Raw genomic sequence first — 17947 nt, forward strand, 5'->3', positions numbered from 1 at the left:
AATAAGGGTGCCTGGGTGACTCAATCAGTTGAGCATCTGACTCGGCTCCAGTCACGATCTCGCAGTTCGTGGGTTCAAGCCCCGTGTTGGGCTCTTTGCTGACAGCTCAGATCCTGGAGCCTGCTTCAGATTGTGTCTTCCTCTCTCTCTCTGCCCCTCCCCTGCTCACAGTCTGTCCCTCACTCTGTCTCAAAAAAACAAATAAAATAAAATAAATAAATATTTTTAAAAAGCCTTAAAAATAAAATAAGATAAAATGTAGCCTTTCTCAAGTTGAGTTAAAAATAATCTAATTTTATACCACTTAAGAGAGATTCAAATTACCCAAACTGACTCAAGAAAAAACAGAAAATCTAAAGAGCCCTACATCTATTAAAGAAATTAAAGTTACTTATTATACAACTTCCTATACATAAACCCTAGTCCCACATAGTTGCAATGTTGAATTCTATTCAGCATTTAAAGAAGAAGTAGTATCAGTCCTATGCAGACTTCTTCAGAAAACAGAGGAGGGATCATGCCACAACTCATTTTATGAGGCTATGGTAGCCCAGGTGCTAAAATCAGGCAAAGTCAATATAAGAAAAGAAAATTGCAGACAAATATCTTTCATGCTTGTAAGTACAAAGTCCTTCTAAAAATTAGAGAAGGAATATTAAAGTGTATTAATATTATAAGATAATACACTGTGATCAAAATTGGTATGTGACAGAAATGCAAACATTTCCCAAAATCAAGCAATATGTTTCACTATATTAATGGAGAAACATGTGATTATTATAATTGATCCATAAAAAGCATTTGATAAAATGCAATATTCGTTTATGAAAACAGCTTTCAAAAAATGGTAGGAATACAAAGGGGCTTTCTCAAACTGATAAAGGACATCAATGAAAATCATTCAGAAAATATAATTTTTGAAGGTTAAGATATTGAATGCTTTCCTCATAAGATTGAGAATAAGATAAAGATATCCTCTCTCACCAATTCTATTCAGTATTCTACTTATTCTACTTAATGTTCTGATTTTTGTAATATGACAATAAAATAAATTAAAATCATAAAAATGGGTAAAGAATAAGGAGCTAAGATTGTGTACCTGGAAAATCCTAAGGAATCAATGAAAAAAACAACTATAACAAAGTTAACTCGGCAATGTTTCAGAATAAAAATTAATATGCAAAAATTTGTATATATGGGTGTATGTATGAATATTACAGTGATTATATATATACATAACACCCATATATGTTAGTAATGAGCAATTACAAAATGAAATATGAAAATATCATTTACAGTATCATCAAAAAGCATCACATACTCAGGGATAAAATTGGCAAAGTATATAACCTGACCTGTATACTGAAAATTAAATATTGTTAGGAGAAATAAAAAGATATCTCAATAAGTGGAATGGTAAACTGTGTTTATGATTGCAATAATCAATATTGTTAACATGTCAGTTCTCTTCAAATTAGCCTACTGATTTGACACGATCCCAATAAAAATCCTAGAAGTCAGGCATTTTTCTTAGAACTTGATGAGGCAATTTCAAAATACATTTGGAAGAGAAAGGTCTAAGACTAGCCAAACCACCTTGAAAAGACAGAACCAAGTTGGAATGGATACCGTTTCTAATTTCGGGATTTATTATAACTGACAGCAATGAAGACAAACAATAGACAAAGTCTATGGAACAGAGTAGAAGGAAAATGATCCATATTGATTAGTAATTTTTGACAAGAACACCAAAGTCCTTTCTCCCAAGTTTATTGGTCATTGCAGTGAGAAAAGGAAAATTTCTTTAATAAGTGAAGTGACTGGATATCCATATGGGAAATAATGGACCTCAATACCTACCTCACACTATACTCAAATATCAATTTAAGATGGATGAACTTTGAGATAGGCCAAGATTTCTTATCTAAAGCAATGAAAGAAAACTATAAAAAGAAATAATTCGGGCTTCATCAAAATTTAAACCTGTACTCATCAAAAAAGCATTATCAAAAAATTTTAAAAGATGGGGTGCCTGAATGGCCTAGTCAGTTAATTGTCTCACTTTTCATTTCGACTCAGGTCGTGATCTCATGGTTTGTGGGTTCGAGCCCCTCATTGGGTTCTGCACTGACTCTGTGGAACCTGCTTGGGATTCTCTCTCTCCCCCTTTCTCTCCCCCTCCCCGGGTCACTCTCACTGTCTCTGTCTCTCAAAATAAGTAAATAAACTCTAAAAAAAATTTAAAAAGAAATAAAAAATAATAATGGGAGTGCCTGGGCAGCTCAGTCAGTTAAACGTCCGACTTCAGCTTCGGTCATGATCTCACAGCTTGTGATTCGAGCCCCGCATCGGGCTCTGTGACTACAGCCTAGAGCCTGGAGCCTGGTTCAGATTCTGTGTCTCCCTGTCTCTCTTCCCCTCCCCCGCTCGCACTCTGTCTCTCTCTTCTTCAAAAATAAATACACATTAAAAAATTTTTTTAATGGAAAGCCACAAACTGGGAATAAATTAGTGATGTGCTGAAGCTGGATGTTCAGCTCACAAGAACCTTCTAGAACAGGCAAAAATAACCTGCAGTGTTAGAAATCAGACCGGTGGTTGTTTCTGGTGCTTTCTCAGTGTGGCATGGGATAAGGGAACATTCTGGGGCACAGAAAAGTTGTGTACCCTCATGTGCCTTTGTCAAAACCAAAAGGACATTATAAGTAACATATGAACATTTCATTTTGTTTCGGTATACTAGTTAATATAAAAAATAAAATGCTAAAATTGCTATGAAGAGTGTAGGGGAATATTAAGTTTCTTTCAATAACAAAGGACTTATTACAAAAATTAAGAAGTCTATATTCTAATTTCTGGGCTTACATAAATATTAGAAACAAGAATGAAAATCTTAGATGAAGTCTTTATTGTAAACATGGTAGGGAAAATACCACAATCAACATAAGTAACAGTACACTCAATTTAAAAAAAGAAACTCTGGCTAAGGACATTTATATTAATGAATATATAAAATAGATATTTTAATTGGAATATATATTGGTAAGGAAATTCTGGAAATCAGTTTGGCATTGTCTGATTCTTGAAAGAGTTTATGGCATTTAATCTAATGATTCAGATTTTAGTGCCCAATGTAAGTTAATGATTAAGGATATTAAAATGACCCAAAATTTATATGTAAGAATACAGTAAACTCTATGGCTCACTATGAAATGACTGAATCATTCAGCAAATTCAGCTAAAAATTGATTATTTTACTTCAGCCTGATTTATATTAGATAAAGTTGGCATAACTTTAACATTCATCAAGTAGATCATTTTAAATAAAAAATATGGCATAGTTATACAGTGGAATATTATCTATTCATTAAAAATTATATCCCCAAGAAATATTTAATAGCATCTGAAGATTTTTACACTAGTAAGTACAATACAAGGAATTCAATACTTTATATTCAGTATAATTACAATTGTATGTGAACTTATTTGTACATTAAGGTACACTATGACTTTAAGAGAGATGACCTCTGGAAGGTATAATAGCAGTTGAATTTATTTTATTTTTAAAATCACCTCCTGTATTTACTAGAGTGAACATGAGTTACTCGGAAATGTAGATAATATTCAGTCAACAGTCATTTTTTTGTGAAAAGAGAAGAGGGGAGAGGGGGTGGGGAGAGGAGAGGAGAAGAAGAAAAGGAAAGAAGGAAAGAAAGAAGGAAGGAAGGAAAGAAGGAAGGAAGGAAGGAAGGAAGGGAGGGAGGAAGGAAAGAGGGGAGAGAGGAAGGAATTAAATTACTTGCTGGGAGATTTAAAAATATGGCTGCTGTTTTGTTTTAATTCCTGGCAATTAATTGAAGAAATACAGAGGTTCTAATTCATAGGGGCCATTGAGCAGAGGACATCTGGCGACTGAATTGATTGCTATTGTCACGTTGTTAGAAAATACATTTGACAAATTTCAGCAGTGTGGTAGAAATGAAGTCACAATTTCTGAAGAATTCTACACATTTCAATGAGTATAAATCATGCTTAGTTTCAATGCTGGTGTATCTGCATTATACCGATAACAGGATGTGTCTAAATGGGCAAATATCTGCTTTCACAGTGTGGCTCCATTCATAAGGCTGCTGAAGTTGAAGGCTGACTACTGAAATATCCCAATATTATGGAAAGTTGGAAATTAGAATATAAAATTCAGAATGATCTTGAAAAATCTCATTATTTTCTGGGTAATATCTAGTTCTATTTAATTCCTTAACACTTCATATAACTGTGAAAAACAAGGCAGACTACAGTCAACAATGGGGTGAGCCTAGATTCCAAACTGAGATGAATAGTAATAAATTCCACACTCCAGAACATATGGTGAGCTTCTCAAATACCAGATTCTTGTGGACTTATTCATTGATGCTTAATATTAGACTAATGGCTCTGGTTCTGGGACTAAATAATGTTTAGTGAACTATGTATTAATGTAGTGCTAATGTTAAAATTTTATGCCTTGAGTTATTGTGTAACAATTGTTAAGTATAGAGCAGAGAATGAGGCCTTCATGGTGCCTCAGAAATGTTCTACAGCCCCAGAGCAGTGGCTGATGGGTGAAAGGTACCAAGACTTTCTAAAGATCAGGCTAGAAGATTAATAGAAGAGGAGTCTTTGAAGGTCTTTCATAGGAGGAGGGCAAGAAGGAGGAACCCATCACTCTCTAAGCACCATGGAAAGGCAGAAGCAAAAGAACTACTCACAGAATTTGGGTGGCTTGCCAGAATGGGAGAAGGCCCAACTTGCCCATGCTGACAGTGCTGTAGAATCTGGTCGCCCTGCCCAGGCTGGTACCAGTGCCCACGAGAATTCGGGGACCAGCTTGAGTTTGGAAGTGCAAACTCACCACAATAAATCTGAGGCAGGATATTCATGATCGCCATGTAAGAAGGACGATAAAAGTCACCCACTAGACAAGATACGTTTCCATATTTGATGAGACAACAAAGTTTGGATCTTTTTGTGAACCAACTGCAGTAATAAATTTACTTTCAACAAAAGTTTTCCATAAACAGCGGCTTTTCTGATCACATGATACTTGGAAAAAAACAATTTAATTCTCTTGCCATACAATAATCCAGTTAAATATTTAAAGTTATTGTACAGGAAGTTGCATAGAGGGTGAGTTTTACTTTAGGGGATCATTGGCTGATACAAACAACTAAGTGAAATCCAGAAATACAAAGAAATTAATCAATTATTTATAGCTGTTGCTAATCATGAGAAAACCAACTTTTACATTTATATAATTATTAATTTTCTTTAAGTTATTTAACTTAAATAATACCTACATGTTTTCACTAGTGAACTTCAACAAATATATAAGCCTCTACTCTGGAAGATCCTGGAATTGAAATTCACGAATTTGGGGATGTTACCAAAGAGCTAAAGAATGCTTTTCTTTTTGTGGGGCCTCTCCTTTTGAGCTACGCTTGGAATTTAAAAGGAAGGGAAGGTAAAAGTATAGGAGTTCACACTCACCCACATAGCTGAAGTTACCTTGGGAGCACCAGGTAGTGTTAATATTTACAGATTTCTTGGTTTCCAAGTATTTAGGCATAAAACTCAGTTCCACATTTCATCTTTTTTTTGACCCCACCTTCAGTTCCACAACTTCTGAAGTAGCAAAAGTGGGGTGGATGGAGGGCATAGGAGTGTCCTGCAATCAGCTAACAATTAAAACTTACCAGAATCCTTCTTTGAAAAAGAAGGAATGAATTGGCATCCAATAAACATTTCCCAAATTTAGTCTCAGTAACTAATACGCAAGAGATGGCGTTTATGTTCAGGCTGCCACGATGTGCTGAATGTTCACTATGTACTAGACGTACAAAATTATTTAATATCTAAAGTCCAAAAGCCCATATTTTAAAGAATACTCCAGCAGCACCTGGGTTGCTCAGCCGTTGAACATCCGACTTCAGCTCAGGTCATGATCTCGCGGTTGGGTTCATGGGTTCAAGCCCCGCACTGGGTTCTCTGCTGTCAGCGCAGAGCCCGCTTTGTATCCTCTGCCCGCCCTCTCTCTGCCCCTCCCCCACCTGCACTCTCCCTCCCTCAAAAATAAATAAACATTAGAAAAATACTGCAGTTAATATAAGGGAGCACATGTGCTTGTTGTTAGTATGGTTCTCCCTTTAAAACCAGTTTTCCATCTGCACTGTTACAAGATGGAAAATTATCAAGAAACTGGTCAGAGAGCTCATCATCCTGTCGTGTTCTGTTACTCTCTAGATGATGTTTTGCTTCCTGTTAGAAACTTGCAACTCTGCTCCGAGGCGCCTGCATGGCTCAGTTGGCTGAAGATCTGACTCTTGATTTGGGCTCAGGTCATGATCCCACGGTCATGGTATCGAGGCCCATGTCTGGCTCCATGTAGATGGCACAGAGGCTGCTTAAGATTCTCTCACTCTCCCCCTCTATCCCTCCCCCCTACTCTCTATCTCAAATTAAAAAAAAATAATAATAATAATAAAGAAAATAATTGGAATATACATACGTACCTTGATGAATAGAAAACTGACTTTCATAGACTTCCTTTCTTCCTGTGCCTCTCACTTTTGTTCCAATTGGCGTAAGAACTCTTTCTTGCCAGATCAGTCATGAGTCCGTTGAGATAGGATTAGTCTATTTGAGCAGGAATTAAAGAACAGCTTTGAATTAAATGTGCTAGTTTGTTCTACCAGAACACAGTGTCACTGTCAAAACATCGCTTATAGTCCCTCTGATGCCACTCCTTCCGTGGCAATACTCTAAAATGGTCTTGCACGCCAGCAGTTCTCAAAGTGTGGTCCCCAGGGCAGTGGCAACATCAAGATCCTCTGGAAACAAGTAGAGATGCAAACTGAATGGCCCAGCCTGGACCTACCATATCAAAAATGCGACAGGTGGAGGACCCCCAGCAATCTATGTTTCAGCAAGGCAGTCAGGTAATTTTGATGCACGTTAATGCCTGAAAACTGGTGCTCTCAGCAGTAAAAACCAAAGGTGGGCTCTTCAGTAAGAAGGTGACATGATAAGACGGTGGTTAAAACACCTGCCTCATACAATTATTTCACAAAGTTAAACATTTTAAAAAGTCATTTCAGGGGGGCCAATTTTAGCTATTTCACATTGAAATGGTCTTTCCAATGGAAATCATCACAAATTTTAGTGAAGCAACGTGTTTTATATTTCTAATGGCACAAAAATGATGTACTCATAGGAAATGTGGGAACATTTTTTCCATGAAAATGGAATCAAAGAAGAATTTATTAGATAACTTGAGCTGCCTTCATTCTCTGCTGGATTAAATTAGTCTGTTTTTAATTGAATCCCAAATCCTTGGAAATTACTCATTAGGATAGGATAGATTTTAAATATTTAAAAACCAAAAATAAAATTTCTTAGACTGATTCCCTTCGTGGGATGAAAGAAATAGTATCAAAAGGAAGGCTGGCACATTCTAAACCTCAACAAGAAGGGGTTAACATGAGTTGCTAGATAGCAAAGTGTGTGAAGCCTGAGGAAGTAGAAGGCAGACAAGAAGGTCATGGTAATAACATCTTAACTACTTTACATCACCTACAGCTGGCCCAGGAAGAACTCCCTCGAGGCAGGTTCTCCAATATCTTTGTACCTCACCAATTTTGACGGTTAGAGCCTTATATCATGTGAATCTTATTAAATTCAATTATTCATTATATTTCAGTTTTCCAGTTCCATATTTCTTTACTGTCCATTGCAATGATTGTACCCTTTCTGTGTTTATTTTTTTCTAGGTTTTGTCTGCTATCATTAGAGCACACAGATATTTCAGTGAAAATGCAATGGTTTTTTGGGTCTTCTGTAATGTTCCATAGGTTATAGGTGATTTTTCACATGGCATCCGTTTGGAGGACACACGTTAGGGTTATTTTTTTTTTACATGTTTTTTTTTCAGATATCAAACTATGGGTGTGAATATCAAGAATCAATGCAGCCTTAAGCAACACTTCGATTGGTTAATAATGTTTATTTCAATATTTTACAAGAAGTGTTATTTCTTGGCCTATTGACAATGATCCTTTGGTTGCTTTCTTCAGACTCTGTAATTGATAGAAAGGAAGGGATTTAGAGGAATGTTTTACATTCCACATTGATAACAAAAGCATTTTACCTCTGCTCAACAGATGCCACTGACATATGATTTCTTCCAAATGTAAAAGCTGAACATCAATAGGGTCTTGACCAAAGAAAAGAAGATTTCTATTCACTCGTTATCTGTATGCATGAGTCACTCTGTTGGGTCCAACTTTCATTTATACTCTTACATGAGGTCAGGCCCCTTTGATTTGCTACTTGTAATCCCGTTGGTGTGTGAAATGTGGTGGCAATGTGAGTGATGTATTTAATGTAAAATATTGAGACTTTACTTTGATTGCACACAAGATTTTTAAGATTTATGGAGTATACATATAGGTATTTATGTGTGTGTGTATATATATATACTTTTTACTGCAGGTAATTAATGGGGCAATGATCTTTCTTCATTTCTTCAGCTTCATAATTTCTTTTTTTTCCTTTCTGTAGGAAATGTATGTGAAATTCATATACATACTAGCTTTATGGGTCAATAATCTAAGTAAAAAATTGAATTAGATTATTCTGGTCAAAAATATCTAGACACATGAATATAAATATGGTCCATATGGTTACTAAAGTTCAAGCTATCATGCTTAAATTAAATCTAACCCATTTAGAATCTGATTTTTTTTTTGTTTTTGGCATCAGCAAAGCAATACTCTGCAAAGTACCTGCCATAGAAAAGATTCTTTCTATTACACAGACAATTCCAGCTCAGCACCAGCAAACATTCAGTGTTGAAAATCATGGCATTATGATGGATGATGGCACATCCCTAAACATATCAATCCTTTTCCAACTGCAGCTGCACCATTATGCCTCTCAAAATCATTAATTCAACAGCACTGCCTTTCAAGCACAATTCACAATTAAATTCAAACTCACAGACATGTATCTGCCAGCAGTTCTTAAACTTTTTATTATCATGACATTATTCTTTTTACAATTCCTCAATTCTTGCAGTGCATATTCATCATGGGATATATTTATTTCATTCCTATAAGTTAAATAATGCTTATTTATTGATTACTTACTATAAACTAAGAATACAGTGCTTAGAATTGGGGATATTTTATAGGACACTTTATAGGTCATACCAAGTTCTTTGCTTCCTGGAGCTTATGAACTAACCTTATTTTTTATAAAGTGCATCTAATGCATTTAAATGGGGGTCAAGACCTGTGGAACTTTGCAGTAGCCTTTGAGGTGCACCAAAAGTTATAAAGCAAGGTTTGGAGTCATTGCCTAATGGTCAGATTTTCAACTATAGAATATCCAAGAATGAAAGTGGCTATATATGTTTATTTTGCTTCACAAACAATATCTGAAGGCCTGCAGAAGGCAATAATGAATACCTGCAATTATCCTATGCTGAGCTTGACTGTGAATGCAATGTGTTTGGAGAGTCAGTGAAGGTATGAATCAAAATCTTCATAACACAAAGGTAAAATTGAGTCAACTCTTAAATTAAATAAGACATTCCACACATGAGTTATATATATATATGTTTTGCATTTAAGATTGTGTGAAGTAGTAGACTCTAAGCATCCTTTTGACAGAGACCTCACTTAGCTTTTACCCTTATGGTTTCCATTGTGCAATGTCACCATTTCATCCTCACCATGAGGAATACAATGCAACACAAAATGTAGGATGAGTGAGTGGATGAATTAATGATTAAAAATCTTTTAATTGGGGCGCTTGGGTGGCCCAGTCTATTGAGCATCTAACTCTTGATTTTAGTTCAGATCATGATCCCAGGGTTGTGGGATCAAGCCCTATGTCAGTCTCTGTGCTGAGCATGGAGCCTGCTTCCGATTCTCTCTCTCTCTCTCTCTCTCTCCCCTCCCCTTATTGCACATTCTCTCTCTAAAAAGAAAATATATATATTATAAATAATTCATTTTGTCATACATCTCATGGAAAAAGGTAGTGTTTTGCACTGTGTACATATGTTCCCAAGGAACACGGTAATGTTTTCTGAAGGCTGTAGGTAGTTATACAAATTAATACAGTGCTACCATAACAACTCACACCTCTTTTCACTTTATCTGCTCCATTCTTTGTTTCCCTGCAGAGAGATTCAACGTGTATCTTATGCCCACACCAAATTTGGATATTTATGGCGAATGCACAATGCAGATCACTCATGAGAATATCTATCTCTGGGATATCCACAATGCCAAGGTCAAACTGGTGATGTGGCCTCTCAGCTCACTGAGGAGATATGGACGGGACTCAACGTGGTTCACCTTTGAGTCAGGAAGGTAAGTTCTAGGTGTCACAACCAGGAGGTGGGTAAAGAACAGACTCCAGAAGGAACAATTCCATCCAGGATGTCCACTTGTTTTAGACGGGTAGAAATGACCGAATATATAATTTCTTCAGATCTTGTTGATAGTCTAAATAAAACGTGTTAATTCTATGACAGGTTAGTTACTCCATTCCAAACATCTCAGTCTTTTACACTGGCTTCAAATGATTTCATAATTATTTTAATCATACAATGTATTTTGCAATATTATTCCAATACTATGTTTTTAGTGTATCCTATAATATTATCAGTGTAATAGGACTCCCATAAAATTCAACATGTTCTTACTAGCCTTATTTTTGTGAGTTTTTTTAAGCAAAAAATTTTGGAAGGAATTTTATATTAAATTGTTTAAATATTACATTTTAGGTTGCTGATAAATTAATCCAGTATTCATTTATTCAGATTTTCATGTTAACATTAATTAAGTGTAAATGTAAATTCAGAGTGACTGAAGAAATATTTTCAAATCTGTAATATATGAAATGTTTAACACAGATTTTAAATATAGCATGTCAAAAGCAAGTATGCTGGTTTCTTAATCATAGCATATGGTTGGAATCCATAAATGTTTTAAATGAGTGCTTGTTTCGTAATCATCATTTGTAGACACAGATTTAGCCATGAGCTTCAACCAGCTAAATAAATATATTTGTGCAATGACCCCTTTGTGATATTGTTGTCACATATAGAAGATGAGACCTACTTAGATTTGGGGACTCTATCTAGTAAGAGACATTTAATGTATCAGTCTTCACACTAGGGACATGATTTATCACATTCTGAGAATCTGTGGTATTATAATTATAGCAAAGTTTTATTGCACTTGATACAGCAATTTTAATTTCATAACTTTGTTCTTACAAAACTACTAAATACTTATTCAAGGTCAGGTTCTAATAATATCCATCCAGGTTAAGTCAAGGCCATATATCTTTTAAAATTTTAATGGGGGGGGGGCAGAAATAACCTAAGTTGAGCTGAAGTAAATCTACCACTCAGTTTTGCACTAGGTTATATTAAACCCTCTACTACACTGATTTCTCTAAGAGGCTCCAATCCTATGGTTACTTAGTGGTTGTGAGTTCACTCAACTGTCTATTTTCAATCTTCTTGGATATTGACAGTAGTAAGAGTAATCACATTCTAGATAACTATTGGGAAATAATTCTCCTAAGAAAATGAATATTTGTAGGCATGTATACTGTTTTAAAAAGTATATGGTTATGAAAAATAGATTATAACTTATTCAATGACTTAAGGTTTCTGATACATTTTTTTACTGGCCATAATGTTAATGTATGTATAGAAAAATGTGATGGTTTATTTTCATTACTTAATAACATTACCCCCCAAATTCCCTCCTCTGGATTTTTCTCCAAGGTGTTCCAATTTTCCTATTGTTTTTAAGTTATTTATTATCAACATATTGTTGACATGCAATGTTATATTAGTTTCAGGGTTACAACATAATGATTTGATAATTCCATGCATTACTCAGTGCTCACCATGATAAAGGTGTCACCATCCGTCATCATACAGTATTACAGTATTATTGACTATATTCCCTGTGCTCTACTTTTCACTTCCATGACTCACTTATTTTATTTCAAAACCATAAGTTAGTACCTGTTAATCCTCCTCATCTGTTTCTCTCATTATGCCTACCCCACTGCTTTCTGCCAACCATCAGTTTGTTCTCTGTATTTATGTCTGTTCTTTTGTTTGTTTATGTGTTTGCTCATTGGTTTTGGGTTTGTCTTTTTTTTTTTTTAGATTCCACATATAAGAGAAATCATACGGTATTTGTCATTTTCTGTCTGACTTATTTCATGTAGCATAGCACCCTCTAGGTCCATCCATGTTGCAAATGGCAAAATTTCATTCTTTTTTATGGCTGAGTCTATCATGGGTATATTAGTGTGTCGGAGGTGGGGACACACCACATCATCTTTATCCACTCATCTATGAATGGACATTTTGGTTGCTTCTACATCTTGGCTCTTATCAGTAATGGTGTTTTAAATATAGGGGTGCATATATCTTTTTGAATTTGTGGTCTCATTGTCTTTGGAAATACCCAGTGATGCAATAACTGGATCATATGATATTTCCATTTTTAATTTTTGAGGAGCATCTATACTGTTACTTGTCTACTCCCTCATTTCAGAAGGCATCTACTCAGGATTTTAAATAAGAAGTAAGGTGGGTTTTTTTCTTTTATAGTGGTTATGTAGAATTTTCACTCCATTTATAATTGTTCATGTTAGTTTTTGCCAATTTCTTGATTCTTCAAAGTCTTTAAGGGGAACGTCTGGCTCTCCCCAGTGTTTAAATTGATATTCTCAACCAAAACATCCAACTACCTGATGTGCAACTTGGCTTATCTGACAGTCAACATTAATTGATCTTCTGTAATCTTGGTAATTTTTAATAAATTTAAGAAACGTTAAAAAATAAAATATATCAGAGTAGGTAAGGCCCACAATTTTCAAAGTTTTCCTGTTTTATTTTTGTTATTTGTTTAGCTTAGTTGGCTTAGGAGATAATTTTTTCTACATTTTTTTGTTTATCAGAATAACTTCTTAAAAAATAAATTAAAATATTTAAAAATGATCTTGACACCCCAGCTCCTATGTGCCTGGGAATCAGAGAGAACCAGATGTAGATCACAGCTCTGTCACTGGTTAATAACTTCCAGTTTTCTTCCTTGTATTAGAAGAAGTATAATCTCTACTTCCTACATAAATGTGTAGAGATTGAGCGAGTTTGTGAATAGAAAGCAGCAAACAGCACAGTACTGTCACACAATGGGCATTTAAGAAATCATGATTACGTACTCTTCCTTGGAAATTATATAATTTTTTTCCGCTTTCTGAAAGAAGCTTCTACTTATCTCCGAAGAGCTCTATTCTTAGAGAACTCTGCTGAGGTATATCCTTAGCCCAAGCTGGAAATGTGGGGAGATATAAGCCAAGCAAAAAGCTTGGGAGAAGCCACCATTCAAATGCTGGAAAAATCATTAGAAACTTAATGTCTGAGAATAAAAATCAGTGTTACCTGTCATGAGTCGGGAATATGAGGCAAAAATGGGCCTGTTACAGCAAAACTTCGGAGTACAAATAAGGGGAAAATACCGAATGGCTGCCTTTGTGCTAACTGGTGCTTGGAGCATAATTTTATGGGTTACTAGGTGCCTATGTCATTGAAGACTCAGCAGATATACAAGAACTAATTTACCATGTGTAATTCTTTGGAATGAGTTACACTCCAGTAGTATTTGCCTGTGGGAAAATCAGAGTGTAGAGCAATGAAAATCAGACTTCCTTACCCTTAAGTATAGTAAGGGAAAAAAATCTAAAGGAATCTAGACAAAAGCTACTAGAACTAAGAAATGAATATAGCACAGTTGCAGCATATAAGGTCAATATACAAAAATCAATTTTATTTTAAGCAATGCATAATTGGAAGGGAAAAAGTTTTGAATATCTCTTCTAATCTCATAAAAATATGAAACATATATAGATTATTTTAACAAAATATGTGCAAGACCTATATATTGAAAACTACAAAATATGACTAAGAGAAATTAAAGAACACCAAAATAAATGGAGATATATACCACATTTGTGACTTGGAAGACACTGTATTCATAAGATAACAACCCTCTCCAAATCAATGTATAGATTCACTGTAATCTCAACAATCACAAATGACTTTCCTAAGTTAAATGTCAAGTTGATTCTCAAAGGTATTTCGAACTGCAAAAGACCTAGAGTAGCAAAAGCAATTTGGAAAAGAATGTACTTGATGGATTTCTACTATCCTATTTTAATCCTTGTGATGAAGCTACAATAATCAAGACCGTGTGGTATTGAAATAAGAATTGACCTAACAATCACTGGAAAAGAATGAAGAGTTCAAAGTGGACACCTACAAATATGGCCAATTTATTTCTTTTTTAATCTGCTGTGATAATTTGATGTGAAAAAGAAACAAATGGTGCTGGAATAACCAAATACCCATTAGGAAAAACATGAACCTCAGCTCTTACCTCACTTGCGTGGACTGAATTCTGAATTGTACCCACCTTCCCCGCACCCACAGCAATATTCATACATTGAAGCCCTAATCCCGTGTTATGGTATTTGGAGCTGAAGTCTTGAGGTCTTTGGAAGACAATTCAGTTTAAATGAGATCACGAGTGTGGGGCATCATGGTAGGATTAATACCCTTATAAGAAGAGATATCAGAAACCTTCTTTCTGTCTCCTCCCGTGTGAGGACACGAGGAGAAGGTGGCCGTCTGCAAGACACAAAGACAGTCCTCACCAGAAACTGACCGTGATGGCATCTTGATCTTGAACAGCCAGCCTCCAGAACTATGAGAAAATAGTCTATTCCTTAAGCTCCCTTGTCTATGGTAATTTGTTATGTCAGCTCAAGCTAATATACTCCATCAAACTCTAAATGGATATAGATTTACATATAAAAGCTAAAATTATAAAATTTATAGAGGAAAGTATTTGTAACCCTGAAATAGGGAAATATTTCTTAAATACTAAACCAGAAGCACAATCCAAAGAAAAAAATATTGATAATTTGGGCCTCATCAAAATTAACATTTGCCCTTTAAAAGACATCCTATCGAAAATGAAAAGGCAAGTCATAGACAGGGAATAAATTTATAAATCATGTATATGACTATGAATTTATATTTGTGATCCTTAAAGAACTCTCACAACTCCAAATAAGAAGACAAATAATCCATTAATAAAATAGGCAAGGGGCCCCTGGGTGGCTCAGCGGGTAAGTGTCCAACTTTGGCTCAGGTCATGATCTCATAGTTCATGAGTTCCAGGCACACATCGGGCTCTGTGCTGACAGCTCAGAGCCTGGAGCCTGCTTCAGATTCTGTGTCTCCCTCTTCCTCTGCCCCTGCCTCACTCACGTTCTATGTCTCTCTCTCTCTCTCAAATTTTAAAAAATAAAATAGGCCAAAAAAATTTGCACATGTTATAAAAGAAGACATGCTGATAGACAAGACAAACAAGAAAGGATGCTTATTATCATCATGAGTCATAAGGAAATATAGATTAAAACTACAGAAACACACCAGTATATTCTCCCCCCAGCAAAAGAGAAAACAAAACAAAACTCTGACACTATCAAGTGGAGAAGGAATAACTCTGGACTCTCTATCATTGCTAATATGAATGGAAAATAGGGCATCACTTCATGTACTAGTTTGGCATTTTTTTTATGTGTACCGTATGACAGAGCAATTTTACTCATGGATACTTACCTACCTACTGTCTACGGCCATAGCACCCTGAATGCACCCGATCTTGTCTGATAGTTACCTACCAACTGCCCAAAAACAACATATAAATACTTGTGGTGGGAGGGTCAGAGCAACTTCATTCATAACAGTCAAAAACTAGTAACAATCTAAATGTCCACAAATAAATGGATGGATAGACTATAATGTATTCACACAACAGAATACCACCTACCAGGGACACGCATTGTAGATGAATCTCAAAAACAGTATTCTAAGCAATATGTATGATTTCATTTCCAGAAAATCCTACAACTGGCAAAACTTAATTTATAGTGACAGAAAGCAGACCAGTGGCTGCCTGACATTGAGGTTGAGGGTGGGAAAGAGTGGACTCTGCCCTAAGGAGATTTGGGGGCAATGAGAGATGTCCTATATTCTGATGTGTGTCAAAGCACAATGGAATTGTTTACTAACTATTGGTATTCTTATGTTTTTAATATTGGTATTATTTTATGCAAATTATATATACTCCAGTGTTTTCCATATGAAACAAACTGTGGGAAAAGAAAATAGAGCATCAACTAGTCTATGATCAGTCTACATTACATCCTTTCACGCCATTTGGATGTTTGGCAACAAGCATTTGTCACTTTTATAATAAAGTACTTCCTCTGGAAGGAATGTGGCCTAGGAAGGAAGAAGAATGGCAGGCATTCTCTGGACAAGGAGTCTTGAAGCTGTGAGGTACAACTAGACCTTTATTCCTAGAGAGGTATGACAAGATCAGAAATCTGTTTTTGTAAGCTGGCCAGGTGTTACACTTTCAATATTCTCTATGTAAGTCTCCATTTTTCCTTAGTATTGAGATTTTTTTTTTTTTTGGATACCTATATTGCCTGATTAAAAAGTTAATACAAACCTGAAGGAGATGTTGGAAAGAAAAGCTTAAAAACCCCTCATAATTTCTCCATCTTAAGATAAACTGCCTTGAATATCCTGATGTGCTTCTTTCCAGTATATTTTAAAATCGATGTAAATAAAGATATGTATCCTTTATGTCCACCTAATGTTATACTGAGAAGTCATCTGTAAGTCCTTTCAAATCAAGAGTATAATGGCTGTATGGCATATGAACATATGACTATCCCATCATTAATTTAACATTAAGATGTTTCCAAAATAAACTATTATAAATAAAGTGCCACTGACCATCTGTGAAAAGTTGTGCAAATCTCTGATTATTTCCTTAGCAAGGCCTTCCAAAAGTCTTACTGGTTCAAAGGACATGAATGTTTTCAAGGTTCTTCACAAAATAGCAAATTGCTTTCAAGGAATGGCATATCAATTCATACACCTTTTAATGGAGCAAAGAGACTGCTCCTCTTGACCCTATAACCAAAAGCATTAAAATGATGATTTAAGATGTTTCTATTTCAATCAAGGACTTTGACAGCTCTCTCTTTCTTTTCTTTTTGTTTTTGTCTTTATCTTTATGATTGGTCTGTCCTTGGGGATACTGTTCATTTGTATTTTTTCCTTCTCTAAATGTGGATGTCCTTTGCCCTTTAGTGATTGGACTATTGACCATTATTCTTTGCATCTATTTTGTAAATTCCAGACAGTCTCACTCTTGTGAAAGGGAGCCAAGGGCAGAAAGTCTGCCCATGCTTGATCCAGAGAAATAAAAGCAGGACATCATGTTCCCTGGGTCAGGACTGGGGCAGGGGGTTGGGGGGACGCAGGGAGAGAGGGGAGACAGTGGGTGATGAAGGCAGTTTAAAGGACAGATTGGCAGGGGAGACCTGGCCAGTCATCCCAGCAAACCTTGAAGATCTGCATTTTCTGGGGTTTATTTTATTAGCTTTGTTGCACAAAGCATATTACTTGGTAGCAATATTTAGCCATTTATTTATACTACTGCACGTACTGCAAAGTAATAAATTGGATATGTCAAAATAGACTTTTTTTCACTGACAGGCTTTTTTCAAATGCATTGTTAAATTCCTCTGTAATGACAAAATATAAAAATAAACAGTAGGAGAGGATCTAGATCATTGTTTCTGGGGGAACATACCTCACACGTCCTCATGATTATGATCATACACCATGAACTTCAGGGAGCACACGCAGGCATGAGAACAGAAGGCAAAGACCAGGAAGCTTTCAGTGGGAATTGTTTCTGGAGAAGCTTGTCGTTTGGGA

The 17947-nt window shown here is 35.6% G+C and overlaps 1 protein-coding gene across 1 annotated transcript in view; it reads left to right on the forward strand.

Annotated features, from left to right (window-relative positions):
• The window catches only part of DOK6 (docking protein 6), a 258557-nt gene that overhangs the window by 110392 nt on the left and 130218 nt on the right, over positions 1-17947 (forward strand). The window contains exon 5 of the mRNA XM_077752730.1: positions 10226-10415. Coding sequence (XP_077608856.1) covers positions 10226-10415 — 190 coding nt within the window. The remainder of the gene's footprint in view (positions 1-10225; positions 10416-17947) is intronic.

The sequence above is a fragment of the Crocuta crocuta genome, unplaced genomic scaffold (genome assembly GCF_008692635.1).
Source record: "Crocuta crocuta isolate KB4526 unplaced genomic scaffold, BGI_CrCroc_1.0 scaffold101, whole genome shotgun sequence".
Taxonomy (NCBI): Eukaryota; Metazoa; Chordata; class Mammalia; order Carnivora; family Hyaenidae; genus Crocuta; species Crocuta crocuta.